Here is a 16586-nt window from a genome sequence, read left to right as displayed (position 1 = left end):
AAGAGTATGGAAGAGATTCCAGGAGACAGGCAGGAGACTAGGAGAGCTGGACAGAGCCATAGAAGGCCCTTAATCCATCAGCTGGACTGATATCTGTTTCTGTGCAAGGAGTAACAGGATGAGCTCTTCCAGAGCTACAAAATGACCTTCAGTGGGCTCTGTGCTCACTGCCCAGCACTGTGGAGTCCAACTGGCATTTGCCATAGAATACCAAAATTGGCAACCCACCCTGTGCTTTTCACAGATGAGCAGCACCGCACAAGAGCAGGTCCACCCTGAGCACATGTGACATGGTCTGAAGAAGTCAAGAAGAAAATTACGCTGCCTGTAACAGGCAACAGCACCTTGATTCCCAAGTATTGGGATGAACATCTTGTCAGACTCTACACTGGTGCAGTGAGTCCTTGGCTCCCCCAGCCTTGGAGTTGGAGCATGAAGTAATTTATACTACTGACTGGCCTCGACGCTCACCTAAATTCAATAGAATACCTCCTGGACATTATGTTTTGGTTCAGCCGATGCTGCCAGGTTACACCTCAGAGTGTCCAGATTTGGGAGGAAATCCCCCAGGACACCGTCCATGAGGCATGCATAAAAGCACATGGGGGCCAAGCAAAGTGTTGAGTAGCATTTCTGAGTTGCTGCAATGAAATTTCTGCAGAATGGACTAGCGTGCTTTGTAATTTTTTCATTTTGATTTTCACGGTCCGTTTGAATTCACCCCTCTGTAGGTTTATAATTTTCGGCCCCATCAAATGATGTGGCGTCCTTTTGTTCCTATCACATTAGTCAGTCCATATATGCAGCCATCCAACATGATTGTTTTCTAAATGTTCCTTTCATGTTTTTTGAGCAGCGTATACACTTCAGTTATGCCCATCCTAGGAAAATATCCCAAGGTTTCACTTTTTCATTTGCCTATTTTACTTCCGCGAACGTCCTCCTGCTCTCACATTGGTTGTTACCTTGAGTTTCCTGATGTTGACCTCGATGTCTCGGATGCTGGTGGACGGTGCTATTCTCTTCAGCCTCTCCAGCTCTGGCAGCACCCTGCCAAGCCAGGAAGTGACATCAGACAGGTCAGAGTTAAGCTTCTGCCACTGTTCCAGGTCCTGCTTGATGTCCGCTGCGTTTTTATGTGCTTGTAGCAGCTCCCAGCGCTCGATAACACCTGAGGAAACAAGGAAGAGGGATGAGTATGTGTATAAATGCTACTTGCCACACACACGGATCTGTTCAAGATTTCTGTACTCCACTATCCATCCCCCTTTTATGTCCTCTTTTTTTCAAAGACGTCTCAGGTGGATCTGCCAGACCCAAGAGCTTTGGCAGCCTCTGGTCTATTTCCTTGCTCCATTATCAACAAAGGTACATTTGGAGTTTGAGTCCATGTTAGTAAATTTTTGTCCTGTATTTTAGTGTGTGGATTTTCTGAAAATGTGTTTTCCGACTTGCCTTCAGGACCTCCAGCATGATCCCTACTGTTACATGTTTCAAACAGAGTGAGACCTCTCGCACCTGCGGTTATCTCTGTCTGCGTACCCGTGCTGGTATGCTTGCTGGCCGTGCTGCTGGTCAGGCCTGCATCCTCCAGCTCCTCCTCATCGTTCAGCATGAGTTTGACCCTCTTCACGCTGTCGATGCTGCCACTGCACTCTGACATTAGCTTCGCCTGAACACACAGATACACACACAATCAGTTTGAGGCGTTACACTGGTTTAAAAAAAAAGAAAAAAGGAAGCACTCTGCATTCTTATGCCTATGTGTTTTATTCTTAGAAATATGAAAGATGATAAAAAGTCTTCAAAAATCTATCATAGTGTACCATTTCTATTGTGTTTAATTTGGACCTGACGTTGGACCCAATAAGTATCGTGTGTTTGTACGTACATAGCCCTGCTGATGGAAGGAAGTGCCGTTTGTATGTGTAGGGAAAGAGCTCAGGGCTTGGATGATATCTCGAGGAAGCTGTTTCCTCTCCGGGGAGCCAGGCAGATGCCAGCTCGGCATGTCAGTCACTGACTTCACTGAGGAGACCGAGAGGAGAAAACAGTGACTGTTAAATTTCAAATAAAAACTTCAGTGACAAGAGTAATGATGGAAAGACAGCTCCTTTCACCAGCCCTCCGACACATGCATGAAAAGGTTCACCGTGCATAAACCAAATGAATAAACCACAAATGGATTGAAGAAACACACACAACCGACTTGCAGTATCATGCAGGTCTCATGATCTTCAATCGCTAACCAAACCAAACCAAACATTTCAAAGTGAATGATAATTTGCGGCCGTGCGCAGCCACATTTGTGACTCATGGTGGAAATGGGGTGAAATAAGAGAAAAGATTAAAAAAGGTGAAAGCAGGATGCTAGTTGAAAAAAAATGCATAGCAAAGCAGACACATGCAGGAGGCAGAGCGCCTACCCGAGGCTGCTTTCACTGCACTGGCAGTCACTTTAAAAAACGACTCTGAATTCTCTGTGACCTTCATGTCTGTAAGAAACAGTGGAGGTTAAAGTCTCACAGCTGAGGATATGGAGATCTGCAAAGGTGTTAAAGGTGTTACAGGAATATCAAAAACGGCTTTTTTTCAGCTTTTTTCATCTGAAGAATTAATACAGAATGCTATATAACATAACTTAACCCATGAGCCTAAAGTCCTGACACGAAGCTAACCTGACAGAGCGCTGAAGAAGGTGGCATCCTCGTCGTCCTCATGGGATGATGACCCCCCCACGTCGACTGTGTGATCCCACTCTAGGGGGATGGAATCCACACTGAGGGGGGTCTCTCTTCCTGATCGCTCTATAGGGGGTACCAGGAGGTGGCACATCACCTGTGGTCCACCTGAAACTCCTCCCACTGCTATATCCACCTCCTTCCTTCTCCTCTCCGCCATCCAGGACGGGGTCAAATCGGGTGAATCGTCTCGGTCTGTGTCTCGGTCTGACATCTCCCTCTCCTCCTCCTCCAGAACCTGCAGGTTGGAAAAAAAAAACCCTGATAAATAAGATGACAAATGTCTCTTGAAGTTCATGTCTGTGAGTTAGACACATATTTAAAAAATCAAGCATGTCCTCAGATTAAAAAAAACAAAACAAAAACAAATGCTTTTATCCCATTCATTCTCAGAGCAGCAGTTTACAGGTACAGCCAGTCTGAGAAAACTCCAGCTTTTTTATTTTTTCTGAGTCATTTATACTACTAACCGGACGTCTATTGACTAGGCGGTGATGGAAGCGAGCCACTCTGCCAAACACCTCCTGGCAGTAGGAGTGGAGCTCCTCCAGCTCATCCTCAATAAGCACAGCGTCCAGAGGAGCACTCTTCTGGATCAGGTTCTCCCCAAATACGATCAGGGCATCGATTTTGTTGGTGTTCAGGGTAATCTCCTGCTGAAAACCCTGCAGAGGTAAATGACACGACGGTATGAAAATATTTCAGCCAGTGAGAGACCCAGCCAGTCCATCAATATGTAAACAGGATAATGTTACAGCGCAACATCAGTAGGGAAATACTCACGTTTAGCTCTCTCATTTTCTCTTCGATATCGCTCTCTGAGAAGTGCTCTACATTGGTGAGCTGAAGGTCCATTTCAGTCAGCCAAACGAGGATCCCCTCACGAGTTCCCTCAAAGTCTTCTCTTTGAGACGTAAAATACTGAATAGGACAGAAATATTACTTTTAGTATATTCCTTTGATGCCATAAACTGTGTGCTACAAATATAGCCGGCTTATGTGATCCAGATATCAACTTGCTGTGTAAGTGTAGTGTCACATAAGGTTGGGCGATTGTTGATAGGCTGAGCCTTTCACCAAAAGAGCGATTTATTTATTTATTTATTTATTTGCCCATGAGTAAGTTTGTTAATAATGTTGAAGCTAAGAGAAGCAGTCGACAGAAAAAATAATAGAGCCTTTTTTACGGTACCCTCTTCTATCTGCGAACTAACGCACCCTCCTCAGAGTGCGCCCAAATGCAGTGATTCAATTACTCAATTCAATTACTCTTAACAGAAAGACAGAAAGGCAGTAGCCTATGTGGGGAGATGGGGAGGAAAAGAAAGGGAAACTGGCTTCTTTTGTCCACTATAACCGTGTTTACAGGCTGTTCCAGTGTTTATCTGACTTACACACTCAACCAAACAACAAATACAAAATTATACAAAAAGTAAGTTAAAGATCAAAATGTCTCTTCCAGCGAACATTAAAAAACAATCTCAGACATGAAGTCTTTTGTGTGATTTGGCGAATCTCAAATAAATGAATGAAGCAAAAAAGAGCTATATTAATACTGAAACAAACAAGAAAAGAAGGTAAAATATTCCCTCCTTCTAAATGCGCAACTCAGTCCATGCATGATTACATTGCTCCGCCCATCAAAAAGTCACCTGTGCAAATATATCGTTATTTACTGGACTAACGATTGTCGGTTTGAAAAACTTTACATATCGCCCAACCTTAGTAACAACTACTGTGATGCAAACTGGTGATACAGAACCCATCTGCACAGTTATGGTTACAGACTCTCTACACTTGTGTTTTTTGTATTAATCATTTCCCATTAATGTAGCCCATAATGTCGCAGAAAATCTGATTTTGTGAGAGCTCTTGCCGCTGTACGTGCCTTATTGGCAATTGGCACCAAGCAGCGGAATTCTTTGATTACAAGGCATCTCCATAAAGCAACAAAAACATCTCCATCTGTTCAGAAGCACATGGCACGAGGAAAACGCCTCCCTGCCAACATGATGCCATGTGCCCTGTCACCGTCTGAGAGGTGACCTAAATCCTGACAGCTTAGCGTGAAGCAGGGAGATACTACACAGATCATCTGATAATGCCTGAAACACAACAATGTTTGATTTCTGTTTATATATAAATATATATATGTATGTATATCTATTTATTTTTTTAATTTTACAGTCACTCTTGCTTCTAACAGAGTAGCTTTCCTAAGGTACCTTCAGCCAGTCCTGACCTCCGACCTCCTTTCTCACCTTCAGTCTGCGGAGCACGGCTGCGACCCTCCTCTGCAGGCTGTCCCACCGCTGGTTCCCCTCGTGGACCATGACCTTAAGTTTGCTGGCGGCGTCGGTGCGGTTCTCTCGGGCCAGACGGCGGTACTGTTTGTTGACCAGCTCCAGCTGAGTCAGGCGCTCATGAACCTGCCGCTGGAATGCCTGAAAGTCACACATGAGTGTCAATGAGAAGAACACTTCAAGCTGGAGCGGGTGCTTTAATAGAGTGCACATGCTTTGATGTATCTGTTAACATAGCCGTGTTGAAGATTACGTTAAGAAAAAATCCCCTGAAAACAAAGAACAACTAGTCACTTACAGAAAGTTGTTAAAGCAAATTTTGTTGATTCCACAACAGAAATGCGAGCACTGGTTATAAGGCTGTGTGAAATAACCTTTTCTTTATAAATACAACCCACAGCTGATTTGCATCTTTAATAATGACACTCCACAGCTTCCATAATATGTCACTGACAGCCAGGATACATAATGTAGGTCACTGGTATTTTTTAAACACCACTATATACACTGGTTCCCTGTTGCTGTAGAAATGAAGGCATTTCAGCAAATTCCAGATTACCAGACACTAATCTGTGCTTCTAATCTAGACCAGCGCACCAAAGGTCACCAGTGAGTCACAGCGCAACAGGACACCTGAGCACTTAAAACTGTGTTTGATGCGTCTTTGGTGTCTGCTGATTCAAGGGAAATATAAAATTAGAAAGAAAAACAAAAATTGAAAACAGCTATTTAACAGCTGCTGAACCTTTTTCCCTCTGGACCAGACATTCATGCTGTCCTGTCTCCCTCACCCATCACAGCAAGTGGCTGCCTGGTGCTACCGGCTTCTTCTTTTCAAAAGGGAGTTTATAATTTCCTTTCCTTTTTTTAATGAATGAGCTGACCTTTTTACATTTTAACATACCCCTGGCTTTTCCTGTAGTGCTAATATCAGAATGCACAGAAATCCCAATTATTTAGGTCCACCCAAACAGAGAGCAAAATAATCTGCTGACCTCAAACTTCTTGAGTTCCTCCTTGGCGCTGGTGTAGAGGACGTCGGCGGAGTCGGGGCTGGCTGCTGTCAGTTCTGCCGTCTTCAGCCAGTGTTCAAAGCGAGAGTAGTCATCGAGGAACTTACACCAGAGACGCCACGTTTCCTCAATTCTGAGGGCAGAAAAGGCACATGTTAACTTCTAATCACAGTAGCCCGAGCTCTGGAAGGTGTAAGACCCCTCCAACCACTGTAAACTAAAGAATCAGTAAACAATCTTCAACCCTTCCTGGCTGCTCACCTCATCCTCCTCTCCATGGACATGGCACAGATGTTTCTCCAGCGGCGGTCCAGGCTGAGGGTGGTCTGCTGGATCGAGTCGTTCTCCGAGTCACTGCCGCAGGCATCGGCATCGTGGAGCAGGACGTCGCACAGCGTCAGCACCGAGGCCACGCTCTCTGTGTGCTGCTCGATGTCCCGTTGCAGATCCTGAATGCCAACCGGCACAGATAAAACAAAAGACAAAAAAACTTTTTCTTTAACTTTCTCCTCTTCTAGAAATCACAAAGTAAAACCCAAACTCTGTATTTTTCTGGTTTGTTTTGAGGCCTGCAATCTGTAGACACAGCACAGCATGATTCCCGGGTGCTGTTCGTTTTGGCCCTTGGTGTTATGTTCTTAGTTTTTTCCTCATTTTTGCCTTTTCCCAGAGTTTGTGTGAGTGTGTGTGTGTGAGTGTGTGTGTGAGTACGTAAGCACTGGGGCTGGACACCACTTTTTGTTTGTTCAAAGTTACCACTCTCTAGGTTGCCATGGTGACCAGTGAAAGCTTAAAGTGCCTATCCACACAGGAGTCATTTCAGCCATCCCTCATCTGCTAATGGAGAGACCTGCAGCCTTTTTCTGAGGAACAGGAGAAGTCCAATTTCTTTAAGGCTCTGCACATCGCCACGCCGATTCGAATTCGTCTCCTTTCATTTTGCCTGTCATCTGTCTCCATTTCACTCCTTTACAACTGCCACCATTTCTTTCATCAGATATGAGCTCTATTTCTTCAGACACGTCCCTGTCCAGATTTAGACAGAAAGCTGGAGTCCAATTTGTTTTGCAGATTCTAAGTGTATCTTTTCCCCTGAACTGCACAGATCTGTAAAATTCTGAGTGAAGAAAAATCATTAGCTAGAGATATTCAGTGATTTAAGAAATTAGTGCAATTGAACCCCTTTCACTGTTAACTTGTCAAATGAACACATCTGTGCTTGCTTTGACCCCCAAATCCATCATAAAAAAAAAGACATAAAAAAAGAAAGAAAATTCTCCAAACTCTTGGGTTACTAGCAGTGCTGACAAGTTCAGTTACTACGTAGCAGTCAGTCGCATTTTAGACCCCAAAAAAGTAAGGAGCACTCAGGCTGACATGCTTGTGGCAGAGTAGAGCACTTTCAGAAGTTCAGAAAATGTTGAGTTTCTCACAGAAAAAGTGGCTCATGTCAACCAGTTTGTGGGGCCCAGCTTTTAAGGGAAAGGCTGATCACTGAGTTTTAGTACTTATTTCTAAAATAATGTGGTAAAGCTGAAAGAGTTGCAGTTATATAAAATGGAAACAATAATATATATGCGTGCGTGTGTGTGTATATGTACCTCCTGCTTAATGGGTGGGACAATCTCACTGAACCCTTGTTAACATCTAAAGGTTTTTGTAAAAAACTTTCAAAATGTTTCAAATGCGATGTTACGTTCTCTGTTTGCATTTGTTTAACGCGTGTACCTACATACCTTCACAGTAACCAAAAATTGCATACATGACAGAATACAGAATGAACAATTTAAAAAAGCCCTGCCAAAAAGTGCTGCAGGGTTGGTGTTTACTCTTTTACAAAATAAACACTATAAATAAATAAACACTATGTTGTATTCTATTCATGCATTTAATCAAGGTAGGTCTGGGAGTTATTCTGTTCTTTTAAAGCATTACTGTGCTTGTTGATAATGTGGTCTGACTTTAGCAAATTCACATATTTTGACCAACGTACCCTAACCCTTTTTTAAAACAAGAATAAACACATTGTGGGTTTAAAGGGAATGTGCCCATTTGTCACATTTAATGCTATATACGTGTGCATTTAAATGTTTAATCCAGTGATTAAAAAATGCAAAATGAACCACAGGTCCAACAACCACTGTCACCTGATCTCATCCGTACTATCAAACGTGCATATCTATATGAGATTTTTCCAAAACCCGAGAGGCAAACAGGCAACTCTACCCAAGACATAAAAACAATATTTCTCCCTCTGAACCCTTCCACCCATCTTTGCTCTAAGACCTGGAACTTTTAGCCATTTCCCAAAGTACTGCTATATGGCAGATGACAAATTGAGTAACAGGCTAAAGTCCATTTACCTTTTTTTGGACCTCCTCATGAGCTCTGCCTCTCAGCGCATTTACCATCTCTCAGCCCAGCGTGACAGCTCTCTCCTTCACAAACTCCTCTCTTAGCAGAGCCTTGCTGAGATTTTACTTTGCAGCGCACATTATTCACTCTTATGTTAGTATGCTTTGGACCACCACAGGGTGGCCATAACATAAAGGGTTTAAAACCAGACGCAATGTCTCCCCTCACAGTGGAGTCCTAATTCTACCTCGTGCATTTCTAAAATAGCACTTTAAGTGCCCCTTTTTCCTTTTTTTACCTTGAAGATGTCCGAGTTCAGTAGATTTGTACAGAGAGCTCTAGTTTTTCTTCCACAAAGAAACCATAAAAGGTGATTTGCTCACCTTTCATGAGATCTTCCTTTTTCACATGGCTGTGGGAGGCGATTGGCTTTAAATACCAAACAATCAAAGAAATAATCACTCCAGTTGTCACACAGCATTGTGCCAACTGTTCTCTTCTTCTTAGAGGTTATATTAGTTATTAAGAGGTACTTCATGTAGATCTTGAAATGAAATTTTAGATCTTTAGTTTCCTGGTCTTGCAGGACTTTGTAGGTTTTGACTGAATCTTTAAAAATACACACTTTCATAAGTTAATGCATCTCACACAAGTCCTTCCATCTTTGCCCACCTGCTGTTCAGCTAGTTTCCTCTGAATCTCATCACTGTGGCAGGTGCTGTAGACCACCGGCTTGGCTAGCTCTGTCTCAATACGGGACAACCACGTCCGCAGGTTGCTCATGTTCTTATCAAGCTGCTGCACCGTCACCAGCGTCTCTTTCAGCTTCCTCACCCTGTCGAGGAAAGATGCATCACATTAGAACAGTTCTCACTGGAGTTTAGCTTGTCACAGATCACCAGAAAGGGTAAAAAACCTTCAAAAAAAATTCCCCCAGTCAGTTTCTGACTTCTGTGCCCCATTTGTGGCTCTCTGCCTAAAGCTACAGGTATGTTAAATAGCTTAAAGGAACATAATACATGTAAACAGCTTTAGCAAGCAGCAGCCTGCATCTGAAGTCAAAATCTGCAAGTCTTACATACACCAGCTCTTTAAATAATGCATGCATTTGTTTGTCTGTTTGTCTCAAGTGTGTAACACAAGGTTTTGTTTTCATCATGCAATTTGAGGAGACAAAAAACTGAATTAGGACACTAAGGATGCTGAGCAAACACCCATCAACCTGCCACTGTGAACGCTACGTTCAGCCCCATGTCACACATTAGCACTGTGGCAGGTTTTAACTTTGTGTGGGAAGCGCTGCTGTCGTTCCAACGAATGACACAACGGGAGCCATTATAAGCCACGCTGCAAGCTGACCTACATCTGACTGAGAGCTGCGTGTTGTCTGAGAGAGCGGCTGCATTCCAGCACAGCTCTCAGGTCAGTGACCTACATCGGTTCATTCCACAACACACGCAGAGAGGAGAGAGGTGACTCAGCAACGTCATGTGACCAGAAGTAAAAAATTCCACATCTTAATATTCACTAAATTGCAGGCTCGGATGGAACTCACATCCAGAGTGTGGTCTGTTAATTATAGATCTGTCACTGCTCTTAACACAAATATGTTTTTGCAGCTTCTATCTTAGCCATAGCAAGGATGGGGCACCTAATGTCCTCAAACGTCCTGGAATTTGTTCGATACACCGGCCCAACGCCAAATTAAAAAAACAACAACATGACTTTTAGTGACATCAGCGGGTTACAAAAACTGGGGAATGACATGAAGACAACTATCCAACAACAAGTTTTTGTTAAGATATTTTTGTAGTTGAAAGAATAAACTCGGCACACAAACTGTGTGACAGAGAAAGTTTCTTAATGATCATGTCTCTCAGTAACAAAAATTTACTGGAAAAAACACATCAAACCGCTCCAAGTACCTCAAGAAGGAAAACTCAGTGAAGAGCAGAGTTTATTTATCACTCCTGTGTTCTCTGTGCTGTCAAGTAAAAGCAGACAATCTGAAATCATAATGACATTGTGGTTGTTGCCACCTTAAGCTGTTTGACCACTTAAAGGATTATTAGTCATTTGGAGTTTTGTGTACGTGTTGGATACAGACGTTCATCTGCTGTATGTAAGGTTTTTCTTATTCCCTTTTGCTGAAAATATTATGCACTGCCTTTCATTTCTTTGGTGCCACAAAAATAAGAAACATTTGGAACACCTTTAGAGCCTAATGACAGCCTCTGCCATTTATGCTATACTTCGACCTGAATGCCAAAACTTTTAGTGAAATAAAAGTAATGTTATAGATTATTATACTATTATAGTATTTTAAGTATCGTTATTAATTTTCAAGTTCAAAACTCTTTCTCAAAGCTACAGGTGAAGTTTTCTTTCCTCCGTTCACTCTTAACTGCTGGTTATCATTGTGCTTTAAGGTTGAGGGGACAATGTTTAGAGGACTTTAAGACGTTATTTGGATTATTGCATTTGATATGAATTTGGATCAGGTGGCCTAAAAAATATTGTATAGCTGATCAATGAGACTTCATTGTGAATGTCGTTTCACATCACTTCTGTGGTGTTCTGGGTTATTCTGGGTTTTGTGAATGCTTTTGATTTCCTTACAATACACCCACTCATGAATCTTTTGGCAATTCTTGGTCAGTGCAGATGTATGAATATATAACCTTAGCTTATCTCAATAAATGTTTTAAATGATTTATACCTCACATCTGGATCTTTGCTCTCTAATTAATCACATTTGTAATGTTTTTTATTAATGTATTTTTTAACCCAATTAAAAATTGGGTTAAAAAATACATTAATTATTAACAAAATTTTTCAACAATTGTCTAACTTCAAATTTTGTAAGTTATTATGATGGGACTTAATTCAATTTATTCATTTTTATCCATATAGCAATAAACACTGTAATACAGAAAGCCCAACAATCAGACGGCCCCCTAGGAGGAGGCGCTTGGCAACAGTGGGAAGAAAAAACTCCTTATTGACATGAAGAAACCTCCTGTGAAGTTAAAGTGGATCTTCAGAGCGAGCTGGGATGCTGTTTGTTTGCTTTTCTCTAGGTTGCTCTTAACAGTCTATTAGATTTGTCTCTCCAGGGTCATTTATGTCCACTGATTTCATTGAAAGTAGCAGTAATGTCGTCCAGAACTACAATAAAAAGTGTAGCTGTGTGTCATGTACTAATCAATGTGCCCACTGTGCATACGAGGCAGTACAGCTCAATGATGCAACAATGAGTCTGATGCAGCAACAAGCTGCATTGAGCCCACCAAGTTTTCTGCTTTGCATACAGACACAGACTGAGAATGTTGGATGCTGTTGCTGCCCCAGTAGCAGAGATAGAACAGGGGTTCCCCTGCTCCATATTTAGCTGATGATGCATGTTTGTTTTTATGTGTCTCTGTGCAGGTGTGAGCTCTGGGCTGCACATCTGTACCATATGTGATGATGTTGCACTAGACAGAGGAACGGAGAACACCACCAAAAACATGCCGCTGCATACCCTCACAAAAATACACATCTGCTGTCCAACCTTTTATTTGAATGTAAACGCGCACGAGGCAAGCCCAAGCTAAACTGAATTAGCTCTGAAAGACTCGGTGTGTGTCTGCCTGCCTGCCTGCCTACGTGCCTGCATCAACAAAGCTCAGCCCATCCCCCTTTGCTCCTCAACCTTCGTCTCCTTATCATAACAAAACACCCAATCTGCCCCCCCACCCTTTCACCCGTCCGCTTTTCCAGCCTCACGCGCCAGGTCGGACGGGGCGTGATGAAGTCTCCAGATCAGGGTGAGAGGTACTTACAGGCTGGTGAGGAGACTACTCCATGATGGTGGCTCATCTGCTAGCAAGCGCTAACCCACCATCCCTCCCCTCCCTGCCTTCTCCACAGACCGCCCGTCCCCTCCTCTCACCATCCTCTCTTCTCCTCTTCCAGCTTTTACAAACAGCTGGATGCAGTGACAGGTACACTCACAAAGAACCAGCATTGGAAACTGTAGAAATTGCCCAAATAATTAACTACCAAAACTAATAATATTCAAGCTTGATTAAAATGTATTTTTCTCTAGATACTTTTTCTGCTTTGCAGTCTTTCTTGAAACTTTTGTTTCTTTTTTTCATTTTATTTCTCTTAATTCACAGAATTAATAATTTTCCTCTTCTTGTTTCATATTTACTTATGAGTGATGTTTGATATGATATTTAGTTATGAGTTCACATGTTTGAAAATATCTATTTAAAGGACTAAAAAATTGAAAATAAACCAGGCTTGATGGGTAGCTCTCAAATCCAGAACTACTTGAGAGAACATAGATTTTAATACTAATTTGTTTTTCATGTTTTCACAGAGGGTACTGACACAGCTAAACCAGGATTAATTCTGTGGCTAAAAATCTACCAACTGAACTTTATAAGAGACCATTCAAGCCATCTGTCTCTCGGTGAGTTTGATAAATATGCATGAATATCAGAGATTCAGGATAATGTGGCAAGACCATGACTGAGGAAGTAGAAAAGTACACAGTTAGGCTAAAACAATTCAAGACGTCTGTAAGGTAAAGACATTAAAGTTCATTAAAGGTGGAGCTGTAAACTGTTGCTCAGACTGCCAATAGTGGCCGACGCAGACAGAGCCAGCCAGAAACCCGAGGTTGGTAAACTTCCATCTGCCACCTTCTTTATATTGAAATAAACCACCCTCGGGCTCAGAGTACCAAGAACAAGTAATATATTACAGGTCTGAATAATAAAGGTTAGAAAAAAACAACAGGTGGAGCAGAAGGAAGAATGACAACAAAAAAAGGTCATAAAATGAGAACAGAAATGAACTAATGAAATAACTTTGTGGGAGTGTGACAGAACATGCAAAGCTGGCCAACTACTTCTATGTTGGTAGCTGTATATAAAAATGAGCCACCTGGTGCACAAGAGAAAACACAGAAAGAAAGAACAGCACAAGCAAACAAGTCTCCAAAAGTGAGTCAATCCCTGCAGACTTAAACGTTAACATGGCCAACTTTAGAGGTGGTCACACTCAAAATGTGAGTAGTGAACTGAGACCTGCAACATTTCATTTTAGATTATTGATTACAGGCATGAAGAAGTTGAAGGGATACACACAAGTGCAAATCTCACATTTCACTTATTTGCAATTACATGCCTATAAATAAAATAATCAACTCCAAGATGACTCCATCTCACATATCACAGTCTGTCACACATAACCAATCCCTGTTGCAATAACACCATCACTATGACAACCAGGTCTATGGCCACATGAAAAGAGAACCGAGTGGCAACAAAAGGACAACCTTTCTGTCCGTATAAACGAAACAAATAAACTAAACAACATGGCACTAAATGTGTGAAAGCTGTACTTGAAATGAACGGCTTGACTGTGCTATAATCTGAGAAACAAAAACGCTGTGTGAGAGTACACGAAGTAAATCTGTGCAGATACCAGGTGTGAGGAGGAGAGGTGTCTGGACAGAGCAGGGTAAATGTTTTTAAAGAGAAAACAAACATCTGCCTTGCATGCATCTTATTCGCACAATAAAGCGAGCGGATGGTGGCCCCTGAGGCAGAGCGCCCATCAGGACAAAGGCTCGCATTAGCAAACAGCAGCTGCTGGGCCGGGTGACGGAGCACCCGGTTTGTTTTGGGGGACAAAGGCGAGCAGCGGGCCAGTATCAGCGCATCTAATCCCTCTGCAAGTCAAACCTCAGCAGTCATCTGATGTAACTTAGTGGGGTGAGATGCAGACAATGGCAAGAGGCACGCCACAGTCATCAGTGACTCTGAATCAGCTAGTCTTGGAACTTCATCAGCCCTTATCCAAACATGTGACAGAGGCCTGCAGGACTCTGACAATGGACCATCCAATGAGACCAACCACTGACTCAGCTCTGTATAATGTGCATGCTGTAAATGGTAAATGGACTGGTTCTTATATAGCACTTTTCTGTTCTACTTGAGCATTCAAAACACTTTATACAATGTCTCACACATTCTATCTATCTAACATTTACCCACACATTTACCCGGACACGACACCCCTTGCGCAACCTTCACTTCATAAACCTCTAGCTACATATTTTCTTGGCTTCATGTGAATGCAATTTTTGAGACTGGAGAAGTCCCTCGGATGTCTTGGTGCATGCTCAATCCAAGTAAGTAAATGGACCCATTTTTCGCTGCACCAAAAATTAGTCCACCCCAAGGATCAAGTCCCCAGACACAAACAGAGTAATGTAGTGTACACTGTTAAGTGCCAGGAGGATTGCTATGATTTAAAAATTAGGGAAACCAAACAACCTCTGGCGAAGCAGATGGCTCAACAAAGAAGAACTAACTCATCAGCAGACACTGACTACATTTATCTGCATAGAAAGGTTTTACCCCCTTATTACAGTTCACAGCAATTCGTCCTCAGCCTCAAATCCTACAAAGGTTTTGGCAGCAGATATAATAACATGAATAACAAGAATCTTAAACTACTCCACTTAACTATGGGTGCATTAGTGCTAGTGATAGTAAATTTTGATAGACAATAGTATACAGTTTGTCTGTTTTGGTGTGCCAGAACTGGTCTGCACTGAGACCTTCACCCAGACTTCACCCAGCTTTGATACCAGTACAGATTTTAACAATTGTAACTAGTGTCACACAAACATTTTCAAAAACTTGAAATAAAAAGTTGGAATATGACAACTGCACAGTTTCCTCACTAATGGCTCATTAGCAGGCTTAGCAATCTTATGCTGGTCAGTTACTTAAGGGGAGGAGACCAGTGAGCGCAAATCCACTATTGTGTGTGATGCTCCCTCTCAACTCTAGTCTCCATTCTGTTGTTAGTGGAAGAGGGTATGTCTCTGTACTAACAGCCTGACAGTCATGATAAAGACCCTTGTCCCTAAATGAACAACATAGATGGATTTAGTGCAGCCTCTCTCAGGCCAAGTTGTAGAATAAATGTATCAATTTTTTTCTTTAATTTTAACATTCATCACTTTGCAAGCTGAACTTTCCTGAAAGCTCTCCATTCACAGGTGGTCAAGCACGGAAGGTACCCTTTAAATTTCCCCTTTTTTAATTGCGTTTGTTTTTCCTACTTAAAACACAAACCACACTAGGAGAAGCCTGGTACCTGGCGCCGTGTTCACACACATATAAACACTACAAATCGATAGGATGCCACTCATTGTTAACTGCCCCTCAAAAATCGCCCTGGGTAGATGTGGCAAAGTTGAAAGGTTTTCATTTAAATACCCTCCGACTCACAAAAGCAGCAATCAGCCCCATGTAAATTTTGCTTCCCTTGTGAAACGGAAACACGGTGATTTTCTACCCCACTTGATTATGCGAAAGTGCTTCAAACTAAATGGGGGGAAAAAGCTTCAGTCAACAGCTTCTTAAGTGGATAATGAAGAATTAAGGATCACTGCATTTATATTAAATTCATATTATTAAAATGTGAATAAGATGAAGGTAAAGAGTGCAACCATGTTAACTACACAGCAACCTGGGTTTAAAAATGGGGTCATCTGGGTTTAAAAAGTTTAGTTAGCTCTGATTCGCTTGGTGCATTTTATGAAAAAAATCAGTTCTTTTGCCATCACTAGACTGGTAATTATGTGCAGCAGCATTCAATAATTGGTTTAAACCCGCTTTCCTGTTGTTTGGTGCAAATGTACTGATAATTGCTGTGCACTCCACCAACCTGCATCCATTCTGCTGTACAGCAAGGCCATAGCTGGTAATAACTACTGCACCGTTTGACTACGGGAAAGTGACTAGTAGAGAACAAGAAAGGTCAAAAACCCTCCACTAATGCACGCCGCTTGTTTCTGAGATCAACCTTGTGAGTGGAAAGAACACATAATTATCTCCAGGCTCACCACATACATAAATATAAAGACTCGTGTTGCTATCAGCTAAATAGTGAACTCAAAAGTTGCTCTTAGATGAAAACATTCTGACACTGGAGTATCCAAGTGTGTAACCTTTTAGACTTGTGTTTCTTCTTCTTCTGTGGAACCAGCTTCCAGTTTGGATTCGGGAGACAGACACTATCTCTACTTTTAAGATTAGGCTTAAAACTTTCCTTTTTGCTAAAGCACATAGTTAGGGCTGGATCAGGTGACCCTGAATCCT

At 42.1% G+C, this 16586-nt stretch overlaps 1 protein-coding gene across 2 annotated transcripts in view; it reads right to left on the bottom strand.

Moving 5' to 3' along the window:
* Positions 1-16586, bottom strand: part of LOC146611609 (nesprin-2-like) — a 53581-nt gene that overhangs the window by 7340 nt on the left and 29655 nt on the right. The window contains exons 34-44 of one of the 2 annotated variants that reach the window (XM_085343072.1): positions 9085-9247; positions 6319-6506; positions 6040-6190; positions 5003-5185; positions 3525-3662; positions 3212-3406; positions 2679-2979; positions 2427-2495; positions 1892-2028; positions 1456-1672; positions 966-1171 (exon numbers count right to left, since the gene is read on the bottom strand). In XM_085343072.1, the coding sequence (XP_085199198.1) occupies positions 966-1171; positions 1456-1672; positions 1892-2028; positions 2427-2495; positions 2679-2979; positions 3212-3406; positions 3525-3662; positions 5003-5185; positions 6040-6190; positions 6319-6506; positions 9085-9247 (1948 nt within the window). The remainder of the gene's footprint in view (positions 1-965; positions 1172-1455; positions 1673-1891; positions 2029-2426; positions 2496-2678; positions 2980-3211; positions 3407-3524; positions 3663-5002; positions 5186-6039; positions 6191-6318; positions 6507-9084; positions 9248-16586) is intronic. The other variant, XM_085343071.1, reaches the window with a different exon arrangement.

Source organism: Diplotaxodon limnothrissa, linkage group LG19 (genome assembly GCF_057381915.1).
Source record: "Diplotaxodon limnothrissa isolate DT_005_m linkage group LG19, D_limnothrissa_male_GT1.1, whole genome shotgun sequence".
Lineage (NCBI taxonomy): Eukaryota > Metazoa > Chordata > Actinopteri > Cichliformes > Cichlidae > Diplotaxodon > Diplotaxodon limnothrissa.
Note: the sequence above shows the minus strand (reverse complement) of the source record. Positions and strands in the feature narration are given on the sequence as shown.